This window comes from Megalopta genalis, chromosome 16, assembly GCF_051020955.1.
Source record: "Megalopta genalis isolate 19385.01 chromosome 16, iyMegGena1_principal, whole genome shotgun sequence".
NCBI lineage: Eukaryota > Metazoa > Arthropoda > Insecta > Hymenoptera > Halictidae > Megalopta > Megalopta genalis.
The window spans coordinates 6385801-6398318 of record NC_135028.1 but is presented as its reverse complement, the minus strand read 5'-3'; the positions used below and the strand labels follow the sequence as shown (position 1 = coordinate 6398318).

General features: G+C 34.5%; 1 protein-coding gene across 2 annotated transcripts; it reads left to right on the top strand.

Moving 5' to 3' along the window:
- Ptip (PAX transcription activation domain interacting protein) lies at positions 1–9949 on the top strand. 2 transcript variants are annotated; one of them, XM_033482740.2, is made up of 9 exons: positions 1–252; positions 800–984; positions 1098–3484; positions 5908–6352; positions 6589–6773; positions 6883–7124; positions 8083–8352; positions 8755–8959; positions 9747–9949. In XM_033482740.2, exons 1-9 carry the CDS (start codon positions 157–159, stop codon positions 9812–9814), a joined length of 4083 nt encoding a protein of 1360 aa, XP_033338631.1. In that variant the 5' UTR covers positions 1–156; the 3' UTR covers positions 9815–9949. The 2 variants fall into 2 exon arrangements, with proteins under 2 accessions (XP_033338631.1, XP_033338640.1); XM_033482749.2 differs by lacking the exon at positions 1–252 and having other exon boundaries at positions 845–984; positions 1098–1161; positions 1235–3484.
- Positions 9950–12518: the final 2569 nt, after the last annotated feature.

The following is a 12518-nucleotide window of genomic DNA, read 5'->3' as shown; positions in this document are numbered from 1 at the left end:
CCGATGTAGCTACATAACCTTACGATCATAATAATAACAAAAGCGTCGCGGCCGAGGTTTGTTATCAAATATCGTATATAGTTTCAAAGTGATTTTAGAAAACACGCCGTTTTTTTGTGATGTGGGAAACGTGATTTTGCTTACAATTTGACAAGGATGGGCGATATAAGGGCCGGCCTCGAAGAATTAAAACTCGATGGTGCCCTGTTCGCCGATGTTAAATACTACGTCAGTGGCGAAGGTGATCCCAAGGTATGTCATTTCACCGCTTCCCGCGTTTTTCTATTCCCTTTAATGTAATGTCATTAATCCAGCAATATTGTTATCGATGCACCGCGACTGTCATAAATCGTGAATTGTTCACGATTACCATAAACCAATCACAATACGCGCGGTGGAGGTTATAAAATGGAGTCAATTTTAACAGATTGCAACATTCTACGAACATGATAGAAGATTTTTAAAAAGTTTGATTTCTACTGTTTATTTTCCTATTCGTAATATGTTTCTGTTACGAAGAAATAAAAGTTTAGTAATCTTAGGCATCGTTTCGTGAATTTATTAACCAAAATATGAAACATTTGTTATTATGAATATAACAGTTCTAACATATTGCAACAATGTATTGTTTATAAGAAAGAATGAGTTAGTAAGAGAAACAACTAATTTTGTTTGTAGTACCTGTGATATGCATAATTGTTTTTAATAGCAATCTTGTTTTATATAGTTGTATTAATGTTTTCAGTTAATGACTAAGGAACAACTATTATTAAAACTAGCATTTTTCAATTCTTTGCAGATATTAAATTTACTACAAGAAAGTGGCGCGGAAAGATCGAATTATTTTAGTGATTTTGTTACACATTTAATAGCAGGCTATGATGCGTTGGAAAATGATATTTCCGCTGCAAAGGATATTTATGAAATACCAGCAGTTACACAGAACTGGATTTTATATTCTGTTAAATGTAACAAACTTCTACCGTATCCTTAAACATTAGTTAAATAAACACTAAAATAATTCAATTAATAATTATTTGCATTAACATATGTATCAATAGTTGAAAATAATTTCCTTAGCAGTATCATTAATCTAGGCCACATTATTTTTCACCCGAAGATGCACAATTGTTTTCGAATGTACGAGCATGTGTGTCTCAGGTAAGCCGTGCTGATAGCAAAAGTCTATGGGCAATGATCACATTACAAGGTGGTAAATGTCAATTACGTTTAGACCAGTATTGCACTCACTTAATTGCCGGAAAGGCTGCTGGCTTCAAATATGAAACTGCTACAAGGCACCCGATACAAATTGTAACCCCAGATTGGGTAACAGAATGCTGTAGAAAAGGAACTATTATAAGTGAAGTGGAATTTCACCCTAGACTTTTACTATATCCAAATAGTTCCACAGCTATGATTACCGGTTTCATGGATGAAGACACAGATAACAATATTACGCAAGAAGAACAAGACAGAACTAAAGCCATGTTGGAACAACTTAAACAACGTATGCCTTGGAATCAACCAAGTCCACCTGTAGCTTCTAGTACATCGCATAATGTCAATACCAATAATGCAACCATAGCAACACTTCCTTTCTCCACAAATGGGCAAAGTACCGTTAGTACGCAACAGCTACATCTTACGTGCCCAACTGCTACAACAAGTTTATCGAATGCTTCCACAATCGTGTCTTCTGTATCCGATCAAAATGTTACTCAAACTGGCTGGTTACCTCAAGTGTCTCAACAAAATAATGTTCCCCAAATGAAATCTGTGCCACAGATACAACAATCAGAGGTACCATCTCAACAACAGCAACAGCAACAACAACAAATGAATATGCAGCATACGATACTGCAACAGCAACAAATGACGCAACAGCTTACGCAGCATCCACAATTACAACAAACGTACACTCAACAACAGATTTTAAATCAACAACCGTCTCCTCAATTAACGCAGCAACCGCAATTAATAGGAGCGCAACAACCGTTAATGTCGCAGCAACCGCAACAGATGAATTCGCAAATACCTCAACATCAATTGTCATCTTCGCAACAGCTGTTGACGCAACAACAGAAACAATTGAATCAACAACAGATACTTTCTCAGCAGCAACACATACCGCCGCAGCAACAAATTACATCTCAACAACAACTGGTCCAACAACAACAAGTGCAATTAACATCCCAGCAACAACAAATAGTTCTTCAACAGCAACAGCAACAAATTGCAACGCCATCGCAACAGATTGGAACACATCAGTTGAATCAGCAGCAAGCTCCACCGCAGCAGTTAACCTCTGAACAACGACAAATAATATTGCTACAGCAACAGCAGCATCAACAACAAAAAATTCAGCAAATTTCACAACAACTACAACAATCCGCACCTCAAGGTTCTCAGCAATTTGTTATAAGGGATGGTCAGTTGCAGCAACAGCCACCGAACCAGCCATTGATGGGACCAAATCAACAGAGTTTTATTGTACAGAGAGATTCACAATGGCAACAGCAACAGTATCATCTACAATTACAAAGACAGCAGCAGCAACAGATCGGTGCTCAGAGACCAAGCGGACAATGGGCTCAACAACCGCCTCAACAGCCAAGACAGTTGATCCAGTTGGATGCCCAAACCCATCAACAATTACAACAAATGGATCCACAGCAAAGAGCCCAATTTATCCAGAAGATACAGAAGCAGAAAAACCTATTGTTGCAAAGGCAGATGCAAAATCGCCAAGCACAACAAGGAGCCCATATCGCGGTCATTAGGAGTCCCGGTAAACCAGTGCAACCGGGTGGCTTGCAATGGGTGCAGCAGCCAAGACCGCAGATGATAGGGCCGCAACTAGCACAGACTCCTGGTCAGAAACCAGTACACCCCGGCGTTCAGCCACCAGCTTTAACGCCGATCAATTCTTCCAACCAAGTTATCGTGCAAACCGGGCAAAATGTGCAAGGTCCCCAACCTGCTCAGCCAGGGCAGACGTTCCCACAGGGCCAGCCCTTGACTCCACAACACATAGCCCAGTTGCACATGCAGAAACAACAAATGGCGAGACTGCAGCAGTTGCAACACTTGCAGCAACAGCAGCAACAACAGCAGCAACAGCAACAAAGTGCACAGCAAGAACCACCTCTTGCATCCTTACCCAATAACGTTCAAATATCGCCGGACCAGCAGTTAGTTGTCAACGCGAAAACGAAAACAGCGTTGGCGAATATGTTGACAAACAGATTGCAAGGTAGCGCGACCGAAGGAAGTGCTGCTGGTCAGCTAAGGTTAATGACCGCCCAACACAGACCACCACCGCCACCGTCTCAGGACCCGCAACTGCTTGCCGCTTATCAACGGAGAACCGTGGCGAACATCACGAATGGGGCGCCGCCCGGGGCCCCGATAAAGATGCAGTACGCCCCCGTGATGCCGCAAGCAAAAGCCCAGTTCTACGGACACAATCCAAATCTAAAACGTATGCTTTTTTTATTTGTTTTCAAACTAGTAAACCCTAACTCCCTGAATGGTTCACATACATACGTATAGTACCCTGCACTCTGCTTACAAAGCAATATGGAAACAAACCTCTCATTTACCAGGATTACAAACGAAGCAATCTCGAATGACCCGCATAAAAAGATAGATCTGCGGAGAGTTCAGTCTCGACAGTTCTGTCTACTTTGATCATAGAAGCAATGGTTTCCCTATTTTTTGATAACATTATAACCAGACTGTAAGTTTGTATTCATTTATGGCACGCGCAAGTTTGTGAAGTGCAAGAAGTTTGTGAAAATAATTACATGTTCACTTAATGAGCTAAAAAAATAGTTTCTAACAAATTTAGAACTGAAACATTAATTTCCACCACATAAATTGGTCATGATAAGTTTGATTCATTGTTATATATACGATAATTAATAATTACATATAATATAACGTACTAATGATCAATAAAAGCGAGAATTTGCAAAAAGATCCGCAGTCTAGTTATAACCATTTTGAATACAAAATTTCATTTAGAAACTATTAAGTAGCCATAATTAACTAACAATCAAACTCTGTTTACATTCAAGAACGATTTTATAAAATTGTATTGTATTGATCCTAGCATCATGCATAAGTATACAATTTTAATATTAACTTCATGATGTGTATATTTGGGTCTCGTTTTTTCAAATAGCATTTACAATTACATAGTTATGTATTCCAGTTATTGTTTGAACAGGAGAGACAAAATATTTGTTTAAAATAGCATAGCAAAATTATTACTTATTTTTAACCTAGCTCACAATTTTTGTCTAAATGCAGTAAACATAACAGGTGTATATTTCTTTAAAACAAACAAATGAAATCGTAATTTACAGTCAATTTTGAAAATTTGAATTTTAGAAAAGCAACTGTCGATGAAGGAAAACGATAATTATGATTAAACGGCAGATCCTCATCATTTTTCATCCCAAACAATCCCAAACAATTTCACCCCAACATCATTTTACAATAAAAGATTTCATGGACTTTCCATAATAACTTAGCATAAATATTCGTAGACTAAATATGACATACTTATGTGTACTAGGTTCGTTTAAACGACTAATGCGCACAATGAGAATTCAAAATAGCTTTTCTCAAATAAGTGGAAACATAAAAAATAATAAAACATTAACAAAAAAGCCACGTTGCTTAAAAACAGCAAGTGTATATTTTACGGAAAAAACTTTCGTGGTATTCGAATATTTACACACAATCGTTATTTTTATCTGCAACGGTAAAAACTATCGCGAAATAGCTGATCGAAGCTGTTATTTTTTTCTTTCGTTTTTTCTTATCAATGTTGTTCAAGGTGATTGTCGATTCGTAGTTATTATTGGCGTCATTCGGAGAAACTGCATTGTTAGAGCCTTGACATTTGTGTGCGAATACACGTAATATTATTGTTACTATTATTATTATTATTACTAGTGAATTTTTCTGACATGCGTATTGTTTAAACAAACAATATTTCCACTTTAGAGCACATAAATAAATACGCGTTGAAATCGGCTGTTTCAAACGCATTAACATGTTCGCTACTGATGTCACACATAGATAACGATCACAATTTTGTAATCCGTCTAAAAAGATCAAATTAATTTGACGCCTGTCGTCGTTTAACATGATGATACAGGATGACGTGAAAGAATTTAATGCGAAGAATATTATCCCAAGAAAGTTATAATTTCATTTATATTTGACATGACGATATATACACTGGAAAATATGAGGAAAAGATTGTGACGAGAACGTTACAATTTAAAGTGACGATTAACATGACAATTCATAAGTTAATATGAAAGAAATATTGTTCCAATAACGTCCTTAATTATTAACATCATAAAATACATAGGTTGATAGAAAATACATTCTGAAATGAAATAATGTTCCAATGTCATTAATAATTGACATGGTAATGCTGATGTGAAAGTTATAATATAATAGTTAACATGATAATAGATAGGATCATGAGAAAGCAATTATGCAAGTAAATATTGATATACTAATATCTAATAAATGTAAGTAGCTAAATAAATATCTATCACATGTAAGTAGCTAAATCTAATCAATTTCTTTTGAAGATCAGTAAGAATTAAATGAAGTATAATCTCAGAGTAAAAAGTATTAACAGAACGAGGTCATGTCCTCGTGATTAGTTCCTATTTCTTTCATATTATCTTGTTAAATGACGACAAACGCAAATGAAAAAATATAAAAAGAAAAAATCGTCACGAGAATGCTATAAGTGGATGCGCGTTTTTAAATACAATATTGCAACCGTGATAACACGTTGATTGCCGCGTCAGTTCCTGTTCCGTTGTCCCATTGCCGGCGCCCATTATAACGTTTGGTTGTTTGTGCTTTCAGTGCCACCAGATCTATTTTTGCTAGGCTGTATCTTTGTTATTGTTGAATACGACGTGCAACGTCCGAACGACGTCACCGTATGGAAACAAGTGATCGAGAGACATGGCGGCGAAGTGGAGCCGCAATATTGCACCCGGGCCACCCACGTGCTCGCGATCACGCAGAAACACCCTACGGTGGTGCAGGCGTTGCGGGAAGGGAAACGCTGTGTCAGTGCCCACTGGCTGTCCGATGTTGTCAATAAACAGCAGGTACTACCGCCTTGGCACGCGCTGCATTTTCCGACACCGTTCAGCTTGACAGAGCTTCCGTGCGCGAAACAAATTGTATCGTTGTCTGGATTTGAAGGGGAGGAGCGCACCAAAGTCAAGTACATGCTGGAAGCCTTGGGGTCGAAAGTTACCAATTACTTTACCCGGCACAACACTCTTCTCGTTTGCAGAAGGTAACGTTTCTTCGAACACTCACTGAAACGGAATTTTAGACACCTTTTAAGAGAAAATAATTTTTGAGAAATTGGACCAAATGACTTGAATCTAATTTAGGCAGATTCGTTTGCTAGACAATGTCTAAGCAAATCTTTGCAAATACTGTGATACAAATTGTTGTTGTATCACAGTATTGTATTGTATGTATAATTCTTTATCATTGTCTCGCTTGACAAGAAGAAAACTATTTCAGACCCGACGGTCAAAAATACAAAAAGGCACGGGAATGGCAAACTGGAGTAGTAAATGCGCAATGGTTGACAGACTTGCTGTGCGGGCAAATGAATGCCCTGCATCAAATCGAGAACCCGAAGTATCAACAATACAGTCTCAGCAATCCGTTCAGATTGGATTATTCGCTAGTGCCTCATTTAATGGGTATCATGAACATCGTTGATTACATTATTTTAAGACAAAGTGTCGCAGCTCTCACTGTTCCCTCGCGCATTTCGAGTTTCTAACGTTATTTAAGAGATGTTCCTTTCAGCTGCGTGGAAAATGCCAATAAACATTACCCAAGAGTCTTATGATAAAGTAAAACAGGTTGGTCAGGGTCCAAACTCGATAAGAAAGTATAAGAAACCGCGGCTAGACGGCCCGTTGCTGAACAAAGATCCACATTTATTGGGCTTGGAGGAGCCCGTGGTTGTCAGTAATCCCGATCCTCCGCCTCCAGATAAGCAACCGAGGATATTATTTTCTGGTATTAATCCTAGAAAACACGCAAAGGTAACGTGGATATCAGAAATCATGATTGGACTGCGGATGTTCACGCACAATCGCGCTTTTGCAGACTAATTAACTCAAACCTTTGTCGAACAATAGTATTAGACCTGCCGGAAAGTTCATTCATATTTCAAAGTTAATACTTTGACTGCTAATAATTATTTTATAATCTTCTAAAAATTAAAGATAGATAATTAAGGGCTTGTTAACCTTTTTGGTATCGACTAAAACTATAAAATATGGTACAAAAACTATCTTGTACTTTTTATATTATTTAATATTGTATTCGTATTACAACTGTATCTCGATTATCCGATCCTCCAATATTAGAATTCTCTATTTTTCAAATTAAGAAAGATGAAATTTATTATGCAAACATTCATGTTGCTCTACTTAGTCTGAATAATCAAACTTCCATTGTATATTAATGCAATTCAGATTATAGTACATATTATTGTATACATATTATAAGTCTTAGAAAAATGATGGTAGATCAAATTTTTCATAAATATAACAAATTAAGTAATACGGCTCTTGCTCGCTAGATGTACAAACTGACCATGAAAGGGTTAATAAAGCGTTTAATAGCTATAACAATTTCATTACTTCTACATCTGAAATTATGAAAAATAGGTATAGCATGATTATTATTCCATTTCGTTTCATGATGAAAATTGTAGCCCTATAAACTGTACAAGTGTAATAAATGATAAATGTAAATTTGTTAAACATGGTTTCTGGAAGTAAACCGAACTTTAGCGCAGTATATTTACATGTGCCATAGGTGCATAAACATCTGCAGTTTAATAACTTAATGATGACTAATACAGTAAGATATCTGTATTTGTGAATTTCACAATTACATTTTTTAAAAAGACAGTATTCTAATCCCTTTAAAAGATTTATGTGTATAATAAATTTGAGTTAAACGGTTTCTAATAATACACTATTTTCTCAACAGAGGATTCGGGAATTAGGTGGTGCAATGGCTGCCAGTTGGCGGGATGCTACACATCTCGTGATGTCAACACCGATAAGAACTTTAAAATTTGTGTGTTGTCTATCACGTTGTAAATATATTGTCACGTTACAGTGGTTACTCGATTGTTTCGCAAGAAACACGTTCTTAGATGAAAGTGGATATATGCTCGGTGATCCAGAGTTTGAGAAAAATTTTAATTTTAGTATTGAAAAGGCTCTGGCAAGCCCTAACCGTGGAACAGTACTTAAGGTGATTGTTTTATCTTTCTATTCTACTTAGTATACGGTAAGTGACAATTAATATTTATGAGGAATACTTTATGGCAGCTATGAATAGATTCATTTAAATTCTTATGTATGAATACATTTTTTAATTTACTTCTTTGAAAGCAACAATAATCCTCATAATGGACCTAATATAAATAGCTAATAATTTATACTGACTGCTCGAAGATTAGAATTTAGATGAAGCGTTTCTAACTTTGGATCAAAATGGTTCCAAATTTAACTCTAAAAATTTATGAAATTGATTTCTTGCTTCAGAAAGTGTCCCTTTCGAAACGATAAATTCCAAATGGAACACTCTAGATAGATGTATTGTTATGACGATGAATTGTGCAAGGTTTTTATGGAAGTTCATTTTTTATGGCAGGGTAAAATATTTTATGTAACACCAAGTGTTATACCGTCGCCATCGGCGATCGCAGAAATTATTGAGAGTGCAGGTGGAACAATGGAAAAAACGCGAAGATCCCTCGCGCAGATCCAAGAGATGAATAGTAATAAATTAACTTATATCATTGTTACTCATGAGAACGACCTGCATCTACTTTCCGATGTTTTACGTGCAAATATCAGTAAGTGGTTCTTCACTGCTTTTCAATTACCATTTGAAATTCTGTATTATAATCATAGTTTCAATGATAACGAGTGCGAATAGTAATGCATATTTTTTTATACATTTTTTACTATCCTGTAATTATCTTGCATATCGAGAAAGTGAAGTACTGGCGATATCTCTGCAAAAAATTAATATGTTTGCAAAAAATGTAATGTTGACCGAAAGTACATTTATAGTATCAATATGCTTTTATGCTTGTATTTCATACAACTGGATGCAAATAGAGTTTGTAAAGGAATGACAACCGCAAACATTTGGAAAATACAGAGATCATTTATTTCATACGAAATATTAGTAGAAAGCATGTCAAAACGTTGACGAACGATATTCAGTAGACTGTGGAGCTTTATACAAAATAAAAATTGTCTTTCTCGCTTACAACAAGCTGGAATGATCTAGAAATTTACTTTTTTAGTAGATTTATTAGGATGCAAACAGAGTATAATATTTTCAAATTTTTTAAAATTTGTTTACTGTTTTATGTCTCTTCTATCCATTTTTGTCATCAACGCTTAAAATCCGCAGTCTGATAATCACTAATGGAAGAGATTGGATCCATTATCAAGTATGAGTGTATTAGTGTTTTAGATATAATTTCGATTCACATTACATTTTGTGTAGATAACTTTTCCAGAGATATCACTAGCACGTTCTTGTAGAGCAGACTACAAATGTTGAAGAAGCGGCTAATCGTATGTTACAATAAATGAAAATTTATATTGATGTGTCTGTACTGTTTGCAGGTGTGTTCACTGCAGAGATCGTGTTAGGGGCAGTCGCACGACAATACTTCCAAGCAGATCAAGCATGAATTCAGTGCAGTACACGATACGCTGCATTTTAATCTCAGATACGGGCTTACTAATTCTTTAGTAAGCCATTTTAGAGATGACAAATTTTTGCTTACCTTCTTCAATGGGACAATAAAGAACATAATTTTATGATACAGGAGGAACTACTTTCACTGATACATTCCAAACCTTTCCTTTTACGCTATTTTTGGGAAACACGTACTTTGCAGCGTTCTTAAACGAAATTTCATATTATTCATCTTAACATAGTGGCGCACGTGTAATACGCATTGTGTGAGTTTTATGGAAATGCTGGAATCCCACGGAAAATAATTGAGGAGAATTATATTTTTGTATAGAGGGAAACATAATGAGATACGTCGAATGACGAATTAAAATTTTGTCAATTTGTTTTATGTGTTTGTCATCGATGACGGTACTTTATAATGTAAACAGCTTTTAGTTTCGATAATTTCAATGTTACGTTAAAGCAACAATTTACCGCTTCTGTCAAACACTATACGAGTAAGAAGAAAATTTAATTCCATCACACAAACATAGTAAGACTTACACTGCGGCGTTCAAAATATTAATCCTTTGTAGCTTGTAATATTACTCTAAATAAATGGTTTGTGTTTCTTAGCGAAATTAATTAATCTAAAAATTGTGTGTCTAAAATCTAAAAATTAATTAATCTATAAATTCCGTTTCCCTCTGGACCTTGGACTAAACAACTTTTGCAAGAACAATTATTTTGCATCTTGTGCTCCTCGCAAGGCGTTTTAGTCTCTCCAAATAACTTAAAAACAATGTGTATTATGTATTACTAGTTACAATTAAGACATATTGTTTTAATTGCCATTTTGTAGTTGCTTTTTGCACAACGGTGCTTTTTATCGCATATACGGCTATACATATCGTTCTATATGGTTTATATTATTGTACACATATTTTCTTCATTTTCTTCGCTTTTCTTTTATATATATATATAATATACGTATGTATTATATATAATATTATATATATTATAATATATATAATAATATATAATATTATATTATAATATATATTATTATATAAAAAATATATATATGTATGTATGTATACATATGAGAATGATTTGTGTGTAAGAGTGTATTATGACAAATAAATATAAGTATATATTCCTGTGTTATATTAATAATTACGAAACATTGTTACTTTCAGTTTTGCAAGCAACATTGTTTTTTTATCGAGAAAATTGTTTCATGCATGTTTGGCATGATTGTCATTATTTAGTTGTATAATAAAGCAGACATATACATAGAAGGTACAAACGTTTCTTAAGATAATATGATTTTGAATGATCATAAAAGAAACTATAATATCAGTTTTTATACTATTTCTAATTAAAATTATATACAGGATACATTATTGTTTCATATTATACGAGTAATATATAATTATTAAAAAGAAATAAGTAAACATGCGAGAACGTTTCGATTATATCATTTATATATATATATACATTAAACTTATTTTACAACATGTAAACAATTAAATTTAAGTCGATAATAAATATAAGAGTAAAACGGAAGTAATTATTAAAGTATTGTATTTGCTTTTATGGGACCATATCAACGGAAGAATTTCTTTGGTAAAAAATATCGATTGTATATGTAAATCTTATGAATTTGTAAAATATTATAAAGTTCTCATTTAAAATTCGTTGAATTGTTGATGTGTAACTCATTATTTGTAAGTGTATGGTATGGTTTTACATATTGTACTCTATACTTGCAACAAAATTTCAGATTCGAATTAATAAAGATTCTATTTTCACTTTTACGTAATAAATATTTCATTTGTGCAACAAAGTATACTATATTTAGTAATTAAGCAGTTTACATATAAAAGAATATCTACGAATATCTAGACTCTAATCATATTGTTGTTTATTGTGACAATATTGTTTGTTACATAATTTATCTTTCGCATAAGCAAAGTAATCATACTTTAATTGCCGTTTAATTTTATCGATAAACAATTAATTTTCGTTTAATTATTATTAGATGTCAATTTAAATCAAACGCAACTTACAAATTGGAACGTGATCTTGAAAATTTATTTTAAATATAGTAACAGATATTGTTAAAAATATTTATTATAATTCGTTATGAAATACATTCGTGCACTGTTTTTCTGTTGTATGCAGAATGCTTTTTTCAATTGAAAATCACTTTTTTTTATTAACCTTAACAATTCTCTATGCATATAAATAATGCAAAATTCCTTGGTATTATTTGCGTATATATTTGAAAATCTACAATCAAGTTACTTTCCCATGCTCTAAATTTACATTAACTAAAATTATAAAAAAGTGCAACCAGGTGGATACCGTGTTAAATTTCGACATACAGGGTGTCCCAAAAATGTCTCGCAATCCGAAAGCAGGGGATTCCTGAGGTCATTTGAAGCAACTTTTTCCTTAGCGAAAATGCAATCCGCGGCTTCATTTACGAGTTATGCCAATGAGCGGAACTGGGCTCCGTGCGCTCGTTGGCTGGGCCGCCGCGCGCCAGCCGAGCTCGCCTCTTATTGGTCAATGTTTTTCGTTAATAACTCGTAAACGAAGCCTCGGAGGAAATTTTCGCAAAGGAAAAAGTTGCTTCAAATGACCTCAGGAACCTCCCTGTAAATAGTATACATATAATAGGAGGTGAATCGGGAGTGAATTCAATTATA

Bases quoted from the DNA above. Each gene is read 5' to 3' on its own strand.
- Ptip (XM_033482740.2), top strand. From the start codon at position 157: ATGGGCGATATAAGGGCCGGCCTCGAAGAATTAAAACTCGATGGTGCC. The intron at 7,125-8,082 runs GTAACGTGGATA...TTTTCTCAACAG, and splicing joins ATCCTAGAAAACACGCAAAG to AGGATTCGGGAATTAGGTGG. The intron at 8,353-8,754 runs GTGATTGTTTTA...TTTTTATGGCAG, and splicing joins ACCGTGGAACAGTACTTAAG to GGTAAAATATTTTATGTAAC.